General features: G+C 42.7%; 1 protein-coding gene across 1 annotated transcript in view; it reads right to left on the minus strand.

Moving 5' to 3' along the window:
- UST (uronyl 2-sulfotransferase) overlaps positions 1-14716 on the minus strand; it is a 297060-nt gene that overhangs the window by 167731 nt on the left and 114613 nt on the right. The window contains exon 2 of the mRNA XM_058666312.1: positions 9756-9799. Coding sequence (XP_058522295.1) covers positions 9756-9799 — 44 coding nt within the window. The remainder of the gene's footprint in view (positions 1-9755; positions 9800-14716) is intronic.

A 14716-nucleotide genomic window follows, 5' to 3' on the forward strand; every position in this document is an offset into this window, starting at 1 on the left:
GTTCTTCTTGGGAAGTGGTGGAACCATTACATGCTCATAAAATTAATAAAGTTAGAAGATCTGTGTCTGAACTTGGACACAGGTCTCTACCGAAAGTTGGAGTCTCACAGAGCAGCTTGGCTGGCTCAGGCACTTCCACAGCAAGAGTTCAACAGCAATCATGAGAGCAAGGTAAGAGGAGAGCAAGGATACAGCGATTCGGGGATAAGAAATCATCACCCTATTGTGTTAGGTGGATGTCTTGCCTTTTTGTAGATTTGTAGATTCTTTTGCCTGCTAAACTAGCAATAATCATTAAAAAAACATCACAAGCAAAAATACCAAAATATAACATTGTTTATAGCATGTATTAGGCTAAGAAGCTCTTGGATATTGTTTTAAAATAAAATATGCAAGTCATTAACTTTTCTATTATTTGCCACGATAAAAACCAAAGGAAGGGAGAAGGCTGCAGAAATTCCTTGGAGGACACGCTCACCAGTGTGCAACTGACTGCTAACTCCCAGACTCATTCCATCTTGTTCGTTCCCTTCTTCTCCAAACCTAATATATTTATCATGAGTCATTAAACACAAACCTATTACCCAGTGCAACTGATTCTGCCATAAAATGAAAAGCAGCTTCATGGTGTAGTCCTCCTTTGAAAAGGACTTTGAGTAAAGCCAGGTTTAGACCCAGAGAACAATAAGTGCCCAAGAAAAACGAAATGGCAATGGATTGTGGAAGGCCTTGTTTAGTGTGGTGAGCAAGCTTACACCAAAAAAAAAGGGGGGGCAGGGAGGGGCTGGTGGTACATAACCACAAGATCTAAACATTTTTATACATAAAGAGCCTGGTATATGTATGCCAGCTGGCATAGAATTGCTTTGAAAAATCCAAAGAAAACAGGGTGGGGGTGCGAAGGATTGGGAGCAAGGCATATTCCAAAGTTGTCTTAAATCGAGTTACCAGAATTGGTAAGTCTTTGGAAAGGAAACCCTCCCACAGTGAAAGGTTCAACTGCTGGGGCCTGACTGTGTCTGGCACCGTGACCACTGCCTTCCAGGTACCCCATATAAGCCTCACAATCCTAACAGCAGGACATTTCTACCCTTTCTGCAATAGAAACTTGAAACTTGAAGAGGAAGTACTAAGGGTAGCGAGTCACAGAGCTGGGATGTGAACCAGCGTCTGGTTCCAAAACCCAAGATCCTCACCTCTGAACACCCAGAAGGAAAACAGAAGATAAGACGGAGCATCTGGCAAGTGAACCCATCACATGCATACAAAGGTGACTACTTGGAGTGTGCCAGACAGGGAAGCATTTCCTCAGTCTCACTCATGTTTTTGTGTTTGGGATGACTCCTAATTTTTAAAATAACTGTAATGAAGTTCATTATTTTTCCTTGGATACAAATGAGAAGGTATCATAAACTTTTTGAGAATGCCAGGTGTTTATTTTTTCAAAGAAAATCAGACCACGTGGAGCTTTAATCCATGAGATATCATTCATGGCATGGCAAGAAACAGCCATGAGGCCAGGAGTGCCCACTTACCAGCATCCCTGGCTTTGGAATCTGTCATCATGCTACCCAGGGCAGCACTGCCCACAACCAGAATATGAGCCAGCCACTGCTTGGTGCAGGAGGAAAACAAAGGAATGGTCATGTCTATGCCCTAACAGAATGGGCTGAGGCTTTAGGAGATAAAGAAATTCATTTTCCTCTTAAACCTAAGTCCTACTTTTCCAAGCAGGAAGTAACTCTGACCAAAGGAGGCCATTTCTGCACATAAAATCTAGCAATCTTGCCCTCAGGGAAATGGCGATTTTACATCCTGAAAACCTCTCCAAAGTGACTGATGCACGGCCAGACCATCTGAAAGTAATTGTACTCCCAATACCTTCCTCCAAGCCAACCACCTGCTGTGAGAACGGCATGTTTGGGTTTTTCTTTTCAGGCTCAAATTAAGAATTGGAAATCCTGGTTGCTCTACAATGAAAATTTAAAAAAAAAAACCTTTCAGTTAATGGGATTGTGGAGCTGAAGGAGTGGCCAAAAGGGGTGGGGGAAAACATGAACAAAAATGCAGTGTTTCCTCTGGACTCAGTGGTAGTGCTGTCAAGGTTAAGTTAAGGTACCTCCTACAGAAATGGGGACATATGAAGGATCTTTGAAAGGGCCAAAGGAAGCACGTATTATGTAAATACTGAATAAATCTGAGTCCACTTACATCAAAATAAACATGTCTCTTAATTTTCTTTCCTCACACACTTGCTGGAGGACCCTGGTACTTCTTAAGAGGCAACGAACTTTGTTAGTGTTTTACTTTGCGTGGTCCTTGTAACCTCGCATTCTGGGACGACAGAGCACCTCTTTTGTAACTTGCTCTAAAACCAACTGTCGCTGAGGTCCTTTTCAGAGAAAAGCCATGCTGTAATCTGATTCTTGTGCATAAAATAGCATAACTGGAATGGCAGAAGCAATTGGAAAGAATGCTGGGGATTGCAACATAGATAAAGATGTGAGAACCAAGAGAGAGTGCAAGGGAAACAGATCTGGGTAGTGCTGAATGATGGAAAAATACAAAAATGCGCTTCAGTTCTAATCGCAGGCCTAAAGAAAGCTTCAAAGTTTATTAAATGAAACCCAGTCATGCCTAGACAGCATAACACTCAGTGTTATCCTGGTCTGTGAAGATAATAAACTAAACGCATATGTGTTACTCCTGGGGCTGCTGTAACAATGCACCACAAATTGGGTGGCTTAAAATCACATAACATTTTGTGTCAGGGTCAGGGGACTGAAAGCCTGAAATCAAGGGGCTGCAGGGTTGGCTACCTGTTGAAGGCTCAGAGGGAGCATCTTCTCTAGGCCTCCCCCTCCGCCACCCTCTCCCCCCCCCATTCTGGCAGCAAGCTTTGGTGTGCCTTGACATAAGGCAGAACTCTAACCTGCCTCTGCCACCACAGGGTTTTCTCCCAGTGTCCAAATTTCCCTGCTCTTATGAAGTCACAGTCACACTGGATTTAGGGTCACACTGATGTCCTCTCTCCAAGAATTTCAATATGATCTTATCTTTACTGCATTTAAAAGAAGCCTGCTAACAAATAAGATCACCTTCACAGGTTCTGGGTTAGGCACCTATATCTGTTTTGTCGAGCAGAATTCAATCCGTAATCCCATTCAAAGGGAATTTGCATTTGCTCATTCCCCTTTCCATTATAAGGGTTTTTCCTCTGAAATACTAAGTTCAACATGATTTCTGCTATGTAGGCTGGCAGCTTTCTCTCTTTCTTGTTTAAATAAAACTGCTTAAAATAGCTCCTATCTCCATTCCCCACATACTGCTCCTCAAACCTTGCTCACCTCTGTATCACACGCAGTCACTTAGTTCCTCCTCCTCAACTTTCAGGGTTCTCAACTTGAGCAGGGCTCTGATTGAGTCTCCCATGTTTTTCCTGATTCTCCTTTTCATAGCACTTAGCAGCATCCCTGGAGTAGATGTGGACCTGCTGGCCAGCCCAGCCCTTTATCGGATTCCATATTCCTTGATGGCAGGAAATGTGCCTCTTTCAGTCTTATAACTACAGCTCCTGGCACAGGGCACCAATTTGGTGCACAGTAAATGCTTCATTGAATGAACAGTTATCTGTATAGAGTCACTTAAACTTAAGAATGTATCAGGAATGGACACTGTGGTATGATGTGTTAAGCTGTTGCTTGGGATACAACACTGCATATCAAAGCGCCAGTACAAGTTCCAATTACCTCACTACTGACGCAGCTTCCTGCTAATGCATTCTGGGAGGCAGAGAATGACAGTCCAAGTGCTTAGGATCCTGCTACCCACATGAGAGACCCAGATAAAATCACTGGTTCCAGACTTCAGCTTGCTCCAGCCCTTACTGCAAGTATTTGCAAAGTCAACCAGCAAGGTGGAAAATCAACCTCTCTGGAAGACTGATTTCTTTCAATCTTGGCTACTCTTGTTGCGCTCCTTCAACCTGGTTTTCAACTAAATGGAAATATATCTTTAAGAAAAAAAATTATTCTACCTTGCAACTACCATATAAGGCCATTAGCCCCTTTTTTAAGAAATTTAAGACTGGGCCCGGCGCAGTAATCTAGCAGCTAAAGTCCTTGCCTTCTATGTGCCAGGATCCCATATGGATGCTGGTGCACATCCTGGTCACTCTCCTTCCCATCCAGCTCCCTTCTTGTGGCCTGAGAGAGCAGTCAAGGACGGCCCAAAGCCATGGGATCCTGCACCCGCATGGGAGACCTAGAAGAAGCTCCTGGCTCCGGAATGGCACAACTCCAACAGCTGCGGTCACTTGGGGAGTGAATCATTGTACGGAAGATCTTCCTCCTCTCTGTATATCTGACTTTCCGATAAAAATAAAACAAATCTTTTTTGTAAAAAAAAATCTAAGATCCAATAATGAATTCTTGTTGTTTGTTTTCCTGCTTTTTGAAACATCTATGTCACCATCCCAGGGACAATTATACAAGAATTATGCATCTGTTATTCCTAAATCGCCATTAAAAAGACCAAAGTAGAAGAAAGTACAAATAATGAAATGGCTTAGAACACTGCCATTTAACAGAATTCTCATCAGTGATCAAAATGTTCTACTGTGTTGTTCAAAACAGTAGCCATTAGTCACATGGGCTAAAAAAAGAATTTGAAATGTGGCAAGTGCAACAGCGAGACTGAATTTTATTGTTAATTAATGTAAACTTAAATAACCCGATGAGCCTTATGGCTACTCTGGAACAGCACAGGACCAAGAGAATGATTCATTTGTGAAATATGCTGTTAGTGTCACTTCATCATTTGTATTTCTCATAGAATTGTCTTAAATGTCACATAATTCTTCCTAAAGAGAGAAGACTGGAGAAGCCATTCTTTGTGGTTTGCTTTATGCTTCATTGAATATTTAAAATTTTTCATTTCCACCTTCATGACAAAGAAAAACAGCAGAGAATAAGGTTTCACAAGCACTGGGGGAGTCGTGGACGGATGGGAGGAGTCAGACAGCAGCACACGAGGTGCAGGCAACGCGGGTGGGGGATGCATCACAGAAGGGAGACCTCAATCTGCGAGGCCTTGAGTGCAGCTTCCTCCATCAGTTCTCCCAAATGGAGAATCAAGGAGTGAGCGATTTGCTGCTAAGGACAAAAGAAAACACGCAGGCAAGGAGAAGGACTTCCATAAATGGCATTCTGTGAGAAGCACCTGCACCATTTTGCTTTACTAACTCAGTGTGGGAAAGGATCCTTCCACCATTGGTTGAAAATTTTCTTTTCAACATCTCAGAACATCAAAATTTACTTTTCTACAATTTGAGAATGGACGAGTGCTGAAGGTATGTATCCAAGGAGATTGTAAGGAAACAGATCAAAAGTGAAGACATTCAACAGACTGCTTCAAAAACGGAAGTATTCCATGAACACAAACAGTCAATTGTGAAGACTTTTTTTTTTGTATATTGATGGCTAAAATGTACACACTACACTAATCAACGTATCAGTATAAACTCCAGAAATAAAAGGAAAATAGTTTATTTCCAATTAATTAGCCATCTTGAGACATTTTGATGCATGGTCCTAGAGCCCAGCCTTGGGATGAAACTCTGTGTCCTAAAATGTAGGGCAAGATCTTTGGCAAGTTAGTTAGCCTCTCTAGGATCCAGGTTCCCTCATCTGTAAAAATAAGGATTAAAAAGTGACTTTCTCTTTTATGGAGTTTTACAGAGAGTACATTTTGCATGCAAAGTGCTTAGCATAGGAATAAGCACATAGGAAAAGTGATGTATCAACTATGGGTCATGATTTTATTATCCTCCTATTGCTTAGAACAGCTCTTCTTGTCTATAGGATTTGGAACTGAAATATATGTCCATTGATAAGAATATGCTATGTATTCCTAACTGAAGTCATCACTGTTGACAGCTGCTGCTCACACCAGGGTCCCACATTCCAGATGATGTGAAGAAAGAGAAAAGTCTTAACCTTACGAAGGCGAAAGTGCTCAGGGGAATGTGGGATACCCTCAAGGGCTGTGCCCTTCCCACAACTTCTCACACACTAGGAAATGTCTTTTTCTGCTTTGTTGATTGAGCAGGCTTGACTTAGAACTTAGTTCAGAGAAAGCAGTTCCTGATATATCACCTGAAAAAAAGCCATCACTGTTAGGGCTGGCACTGTGGCATAATGCCGGCGTAAAGAGGAAAGAAATGGATCACTACGATTTCATGATTATAACGGACAATGCGAGAAAGCTGTCAGTTTTATTTATACAGAAACAGTCAAATTCTGGCTCAGAAATTCATGGTCAAGTGGGTGTTTCTAAGGATAATTCTGCCATTTGTTTTACCTAAAAACAATAGAAGTTCCTACTACAATTCTTATTCTACAACTTAATCTTGCATCACAAAGAAAAGGAGAACCTAAAGATGGAGGAAAGAATGAAACCCTAAACATAGGTCCCTTGATTAGCATAAGGTCAATGGGGATAGCCAAGACAGTAGGAATAATAGAAGACCCTTTTGCAAGACATTATTATTGACATTAACCTCCAAGCTCACATTAAGTAAAAAGCCAACTCCACAGCAGCAAACAATGCCTGGATGGCTTAGAATTCTTCCTCAGGGTGGTCCAGTGTCCATGCAAAGGAAGGTGGAGCTGCACTCAGGTGGTTGTAGAGACATCCACCCGGCCCTGCCGTACTGCAGGAAATTCCTTGCGGCTCTGCCTGCAGTGAAAACTCTTCACACCTTCCTGTCCCCCACACCCACTGCATGGACCCCAACAGCATAACATGCTCAGCTTCTGCCTGTGGTGCCAGCATCCTGTATGGGCACTGGTTTGAGTCCTTGTTGCTCCATTCTGATCCAGCTTTCTACTTATGGCCTGGGAAGGTAGTGGAAGATGGCCCAAGTCTTTGGGCCCCTGCACCCAGTGGAAGACCTGGATAACGCTCCTGGTCCTACATTTGGACCAGCCCAGCCTCCGACTCTGCAGCCATTTCGGGAGTGAACCAGCAGAAGAAAGACCTCTCTCCCTCTCTCCCTCTTTCTCTCTCCTTCAAATAAAAATAAATCTCTCTGTCAAAAACAAAAAAACCCACTATCATCCTTCTAGGCTTTTTTTTTCTGTAGACATTCATGTGTATAATTGCATAAGCAAACACTATGCTTTCTGTGGTGCACCTGTTGCCAACCTCAAGAACATCTTTAGTTTGCTCATGAGAGAGCCCCATGTTCACACTTAGTAGAGTTTGCACCTTTAGCAAGTGCATCCTGTGCACATACCCAGTAGTAGCAAAACATGGCGGTCGCAAGGAAATAATCATGCCCACCTTTCAACAGTGGCTAAGCTCAAACACTGAGGCGAGACACAAGCTTCCAGGGGATGTTAAAAATGAGCAAAATCCAGAGGCATTTTTTTTTCCTTAGGCAAATACTGGAGAGAATGACAGCCGGGGGCCAGTATGTGCTGTGTGGCACACCCTATTCCCTAAATGGCTATTACTTGTGGAATGTGAAACTTGTGAAACTCGACTTTTAATAAAACGAGAACTTGTAATCTAGATCACAACTCTTTCAGTCTTGGCATCAGCAAGTCACTTCTGAGTGCTAAACAAATATGCAAACCATGGGTCTGGATTCAGTTGTGCTGTCCCCTGCCAAGCTGGGGTTCAGTCTGGAGGCAAGCATGTGTGAATCTTTATCCTCTGGATGCTGCAGTGTCACTCGGTAAGCTGGTGGACTGCAGACTCAAATCTTGGAGGCCCTGCCGCAGGAACACTCAAGGGACTTCTACTTGGATGTCTGGGCCCTGGAACTCACTTCCGCCCAGCTGGAAGTTGTAATAATGGGTAAAATAATGTCAGTGTAGCAGGGACTATCTTTACCATCTTTATGGTCTTCTCTTTATGTCTACTGCAGTTCCACATTCGGATAATGAAAATGCAGCCCTCGTGAAAGAATATATATTAGAAGAACTTTTGCTGATTTAAAGAGATTATATTGCCAATTTTTAAGCTTGGAAATGAATTGAGGAAATCGAATTTACTCTGCAAGTGGTATAAAATAATCTCATACAATTTATTATTATGAATCATGCAGAGCATTCACTGGGGATTGGGAAGAGGAGAAAGTCACTGAAAATCAAACCAAGGGGGTCTAGGTGAATTCATTACTAGGGCAGACCCCACAGGAGCAAATGTTGAATGCAGGCATCCATCCTACTAGCCAACAGAAGGGCTATGGCCTCCCCAGCTCTGGCAACACCAACAGGCAGACTTTTAAAGGGGTAGCTCAGACTAGCTGCCAAGGAAGAAGTTTCAAAAGGCAAGTTCATTACAAGTGGGCCTGGGTCTTCCCACCAGACAACACCATGATTATCAAACTGGAACCCAAAGGAATATTCCGACAAGTCATGTTGGAAAATAGTTAGCAGGTTCTGCAGACTGGACCATCTAATTCCCACTCCTGGACATTAGGGCATGGTCAAGAGGACTTTCCCAGCTCTCATGTGGGAGAAAAGCAGAGATGCGAGTGAGGAAATTTGGCAGCCCATCTATGCCATTCTTTCTCCAGCTATATTTCCTCTTGCACAGGCAATGACCAAAGAAAGTTCATGTTCACAAGACAACTTTATACCCCCAAATATACTTTATGAACAAGGCCATCCAGTGAAAAATAACACAGAAAACCATCTAGAGAGCTGGTGTTCTTTCTAGTCCTGGCCTCAATGTCCTCAAATGTGACCTGCAGACCCCTAGCACTAGCATCACAAGGGGGCTTGTGAGAGATGCAAATGCTCAGGTCCTATGTGCGGCCAGGACCCAGCCACCTGTGCTTTAATATGACCCTCTGATGCAAGCTGCAGCTTGAGAACACTGGCCTGGTGGAAAGAACCTGGGAACTGTTCCAGGAGACCTAATTCACATTCCAGCCCTCGATTCTATGGTCTAATTCCATGAAACTCAGTGAATAGCCATGATGTGCCTCTTTGTGCACTGAAGCTAACATAAGAATGTGAGAATCTGAGGCAAGTTAGACACGATCCTTATCCTCATGTGACACATAATCAACTAGGCTCCATTGCTTCTCCAGGTCAGGAACTATTTTTGTTGTCCATCTTGTATTTCTAGTATCTGGCGCATCAGTTGGCACTTAATAAGCCTCTGCCGGATTAAGTGGTAGAATCACCTACAACTGTAACAGACAGATGCTATCACACCATTCATCCACAATCATAGTGATACCCCCAACCTGGGTAGGAAGAACTGTTCCCAGAAAGAACTATTACTAGGAAGGATGAAAGTGGATGCATAGCCAGGCCAGGATGCATTGAAAGGATATTGGCTGGGTTTGGGTGAAGGTTTCCAACTCACAGAGACTAGAGAGAATCAGAAGGGAGCAATCCTGTCCCAAAGCCCAAATACATGGGGAGACAGAGTGTGGGCAGTGTCAACGCCAGGCGACTATGGCACCAAAGCAAGAGAAGGTACTACAGGCATCTTGAAGCCAGTCTACAGGCCCAGTGCCTGGGTAATGACAGCCCCCAGATAAAGAGCAGCTCCTCCTCCCTTATCCTCTGGCTGTCTTCATGGACTATCCCTTCCTCCTCATTAAAAGTCAAAGATATATTTAACATTTGCCATTCACTTGTGAGCAATTCAGGGCCAGGAGGGATTGGGTTGGTTGGGATTGAGTCACAGGCTGTTAGGAAAAGGAGATTCATACCCGAAGCAAGTCTTACCCTGCTGGGAGGTGGTCCATGGTCATCCAAGTAAGTGGAATTTCCTAGGGAAAAAAGAAGAAAATTAGTGGATCAGCTTTTTAAAACCTGAAAGAATTTAACACAAAGCATTGAAAACAGGCACCAGACATTTCTCTAATCAGATAGCAGTTTCAAAGAAAAAAAGGGTCAAGAATTGCCAACTTGGCCATGTTTTTCTGATAATACTGTGCTTGGTGACAGTTTTAGCAGTCACATGCCATGTGCACTAGTGTGTAGGCAGACAAACACACACAAAAACAGACACCATTATTCCTCTCCCAACATAGTCATCTCCCCTTACCCATAGTGGCTCTGAAACTGTCCAGGAAAATTTTACATATATGTTAGTCACTTAGTAGCTGTCAATTTTCAATTGACTATCACTGAATCATAGTACTTCTGTTGATGCTACTCTTATTTTGGTTAGTAATGGTTCCAAAGTGTCAGTGCTTATGATGGCAATCTAGATATGCCAAAGAGAAGCTATAAAATGCTTTGTTTACATGAAAAGGTGAAGGTTCTTGACTTACCAATACAAAATATTGCATCTCAACTTGTCAAAATCTATCATAAAAATGAATCTTCTATCCATGAAATTTTAAAAAAGGAAAAAGTAGATATCATTATAATTATTGTTATTGATATCTTACTTGCTTAATAACGAAGCAAATAGAAAAAAACAGTCTACAAAGTGTTTGATACTGTCTACAGAGGGGTCTCAGAGTGTATCCCCAAGGGTGAGAGGCAGTGACTTAGTCGGCAGAGCCTATCTTAGATTAGGAGTTTTTCAATTTAAGGCTGCATTAAGACTACCGGGGGTGGGGGAGGGTGTTACCAACATAGAGGTTCTGATTCCGTAGCTCTGAGCATTTGCATTTCTAACCAGTTTCCCCAGTGCCAGAACAGTTGCTCGGGAAGGCACACTTAGAGAACTCCTGAGCTCTACTTCTCCTCACTGCCTTGAAGATGTCCCTTCTTCACAATCTACTCACTCAATCCCACTTCTGAAGCCTGTGCTTACTGACAGCCGCTACATCAGTTGAGTGTCCAGGGCAGGGGACTATTGCTTCCAAACGAATAAGATGCTGAAGCATTTGGAAAGGCTAAAGTTCAGACTGCCTTTTATGTACTGAGATCACCTGCCAAGTGCTTTACACACTCATTCACCTCATTCATATATCTGAAGTGGATTTATATTGTATCCAAGAGGGAATGGGGGTCTGGATAAACCCCATAACTTGCTCACCAGTCAAAGCACTGCTACACTGTTGGGAAGAGAAAAGACTGTTTTCCAGGGCATGTACAGTTAGCTACCTTGCCTCCTCTCATCTCTCTCTAACAATGTTAATGCAGTTGATATAATCTGAGAGCTCCATCGAAGATGGGTAATGATGATTGAGTTTTGGGGAAATAATCTTTCTCCAAATGTAATGATGACCAGACTTCCTAACAGACGTGAATGTAGGAAGTGATGGAGATTCAAGGATATTTCTAGAGGGTAGTAGATTATGGAGCAAGATAAATGTCCTAGTTTGAGTAGATGAAAGGTGCTTTTGAAAGTGGAGAGCAATAGTGACTTAAGAAATTGGAATAGAATGGGGAAGCAGAGCTTAAGTCAGGGACAGTTGAACTGTGTAAATGTATCCAAACATAATAAATGAGTTTGGCTTATAAGTTTTGCTATACTAAGTCATCACCCATTCCTTTTTCTTAGCAATTTGTGATTTATAATCCACTAGATGTCCACAAGGACTGTACTCTAATTAGCCTTTTGTATATGTTAAAGAGAAAACTGGAATTCAATTTTAATACGCAAGACATTCCAACATCTTCCATACTCATAATTGGGCTATTTTTCAGGAACCTTTTAAATATAGACTTGATTAACAATTTACTTGATCTCTACTGCTATGTTGGACTCCACTAGAAACACAATTAGCAGGGAGTAAGATCTATATCAAATTTAATACAGAAGATGGGCCTATATAAGATCTATATCAGATTTAATACAGGGGCCTATAAGATCTAAATCAGATGGGCCTATAAGGTCTATATCAGATGGGCCTATAAGATCTATATGTTCTTGACCTGTCAATTATTACAGTCCCTAGTATGGAGCTTGGAACAGAGTAAGGACTCAGTGTTTGCTTACTAAATTAAATGCTTGCAGAGTATCTCTACGCCAGAAAGCTTAGAGTATGTCCTCTGCTGTAGGATGGCCTGGAAGCAGGTCTGTTCGCCAGTGGCCTGTATTATGACCTTTATTGGAGGGTTACTATTTGCCTATTTGCCAGGTTGCTTTACAAAGATTGAACAGATCCCACCAGATGATGCACAAGTGTGTCTCACCCATGCAGTACTGCCAGTAAGCCTGAGGGAAACTGGAGCCCATACATGTAGCCTGATTGCTACTGATATCCTGTGCTATGGAAAATGCAAGTATATTTTAAGATAATTCATTATCTTTTTACCATCTTCCTCTCCATCTTCCACTCACCCTCTTTGCCATGGTGCAGGCATGAGTCAGCCCTCCTAATACTTCTCTCTGCACACAGGAAGATTGAGCCACACCATTGTCAGCCCTTGGACTCTGCGCCCCATAATCTCACCACAGACCACCACACTGCTTTCAACCTCAGCAGTTGTCAAAACCCAGAGGTTATAAACTCCTCACCCTGGTAACAGAAGTTGAGAAAAGGAAGGAAAGCTACCCAGACTCAAGATGTTCCTTCAGCTGGAGAAGAGCCAGTTTCTCTTCTTCAAGGCATAACTGTATTCTTACTCAAGATTTAAGTACAGCTTTTCATCCTAGGACTTGATGCTTTCATGGTGCAAAGTCAACAGAATGGACAGAATTTCTGAAACTAGAGTTGGTAACTTGTCACCATGGAAATCAGAAGGTGAACACTGCTACCCACAGGGGCCTCCCTGAATCAGCTTCCTCACACCAAAGAAGCTCTGGCTGCTATGACTTGCAGCGTGCAGAATGTTCTACAAAGCGAAAGTGGTCGAGAAAATCAGAGCCAAGCACTCCAGGCCTTTGGGCATATAGTCCAAGATCTAATTCCAAGAAAGGAAGAAAAGGTTGAGAAGAACAGAGTTGCAGCCAGCAGTACTCACTGATGGCACCTCCCTGTACCTGTGTGTGTCCACCCCAGATACCTGCAGAAGATTCAGACTGCAGCATCCCCAAAAGCAGCATATTGGTTTGTTTTTGCTTTTTTTTTTTTTTAATTTTCAGAGAACTCTAGAGAAACACCTTTCTCTTCTTTCTAGAAAGTAGGCTGGATCTTCTTATATCTCATAATCCTTCCTTTGCTCAAGTGCCTGATCCCAAGCCACCCACATGGAAGATCAGATTGGAATCCTGGCCCTTTGCTTCAATCTACCAACTCTCTCCTTCCTCTCTCGGTGTTACTCTGCCTTTGGGAGGAAATCTTTTTTTAAAAAGAAAGACAGTATCTTGTCAAGCTAAAAAGAAAAAGAAATAAAAAGGAAAGCCACATGCTCCATGTTCCCACTTCTATCACTGGTCAAACTCCCAAGGCTGGCTCAGAGTTCACACTCTTACAGGAAGTTCAGCTGATCCCAGCTTCAGGTTGGTGGAGGAGACAGAGGTGAGTTCTACCTTGAAGCCACACATAAGCCTTGGAAACTCATGGTGTCTGTAGGCTGCTGCTGGCAGTGGCTGCATGATTTTATACACATGACTACATTTACAGACCTGTACACAAAAACAACACATTAATGGTTTGATATGTATTTTAGAATGCCCCAATAAGAAAGCTGGTGATCTGAGACTTGGTGACTAGGAAATGACAACAAAACAGTAAATCTTATCCTATCCATCTAATCCTGCATAATGGACACATCCCAGACAGACTGAATTCACCACAAGAGGCCATGTGTCAATGTGCCAAGGTGTGGAACACAAGTACACGGGAGTTACACAGCTTGTGGACTGACCTGCGTCTTTGGGTGGCAGTACATTGTCAAGGCCTCCACATCTACAAAATCTTTTTAATAAGGCTACACTTCAAGAAACTCACATGAACTCTGATACCAGAAATCAGGGGGCTAAACTTCGTGCTCTGAAATCTGAAGATTCCTGGCTGTTTGCCATGCTATACCCACGTTTCATCATGGCATGACAAGCATAGGAGAATGACCTACTCTTAAATGCAGTTTACCAAAACAGGTTAAATCTTGTCATTAGAGAATATCTCAAGAAATGTCATTGTACTCTGACCACAATGCTCATCCTCCTCAAAGTTTTCCATACACATCTACAAATACAAAAGCAGCTTCTCAGCTAATGTAAGGACTACATGAGAACAAATGCAACTTATAAAAAATACTCAGAAGAATATCTGCACATACTGAGCACCTAGTATGTGTCTGATAGCTGTGCTAATGGTGCTAGAGCTACCTTCCTTGCCCCTCCAGCCTCAGAGTTTTCATCCTTTGCTGCACATTCTATTCTCCTGTAATGCTTTTAAGAAATGCCAATGTCAGGCCCTAGCTTTAGCTACTCTGATTTAATTATTCTGGGACAAGTCCCAGGCATTTCATATTTTTAAAAATTCCTCAGGTAATTCTAATGTCTAGTCAGGGTTGAGACCCACTGAGCTATAAAATACACATGAACAGTCGCTGTGATTAAGCTAAATCTCTTCTTCCAGCAGTGAGAGAGTGAGAGAGAGAGAGAAAGAGAGAGAGCGAGAAAGAGAAAAGGGAATCTAACTCAGGCTTGTCCATCTCAGGTCACCTTCATCACTCCCCAGGGGATGATCACAAGACAGAGGACAACGCAGATGCAGCAAGGTTAACTGCGAAGAATCGGTGCCAGGGGAGGCCAATACCAAGTGATTCTCATCAGCACCTGCTCCAGGGATGTGAGGGCTGGGACTGACTCGCAGGCTGACCAGGAGTGGACAGGC

This window comes from Ochotona princeps, chromosome 1, assembly GCF_030435755.1.
Source record: "Ochotona princeps isolate mOchPri1 chromosome 1, mOchPri1.hap1, whole genome shotgun sequence".
Classification (NCBI taxonomy): domain Eukaryota; kingdom Metazoa; phylum Chordata; class Mammalia; order Lagomorpha; family Ochotonidae; genus Ochotona; species Ochotona princeps.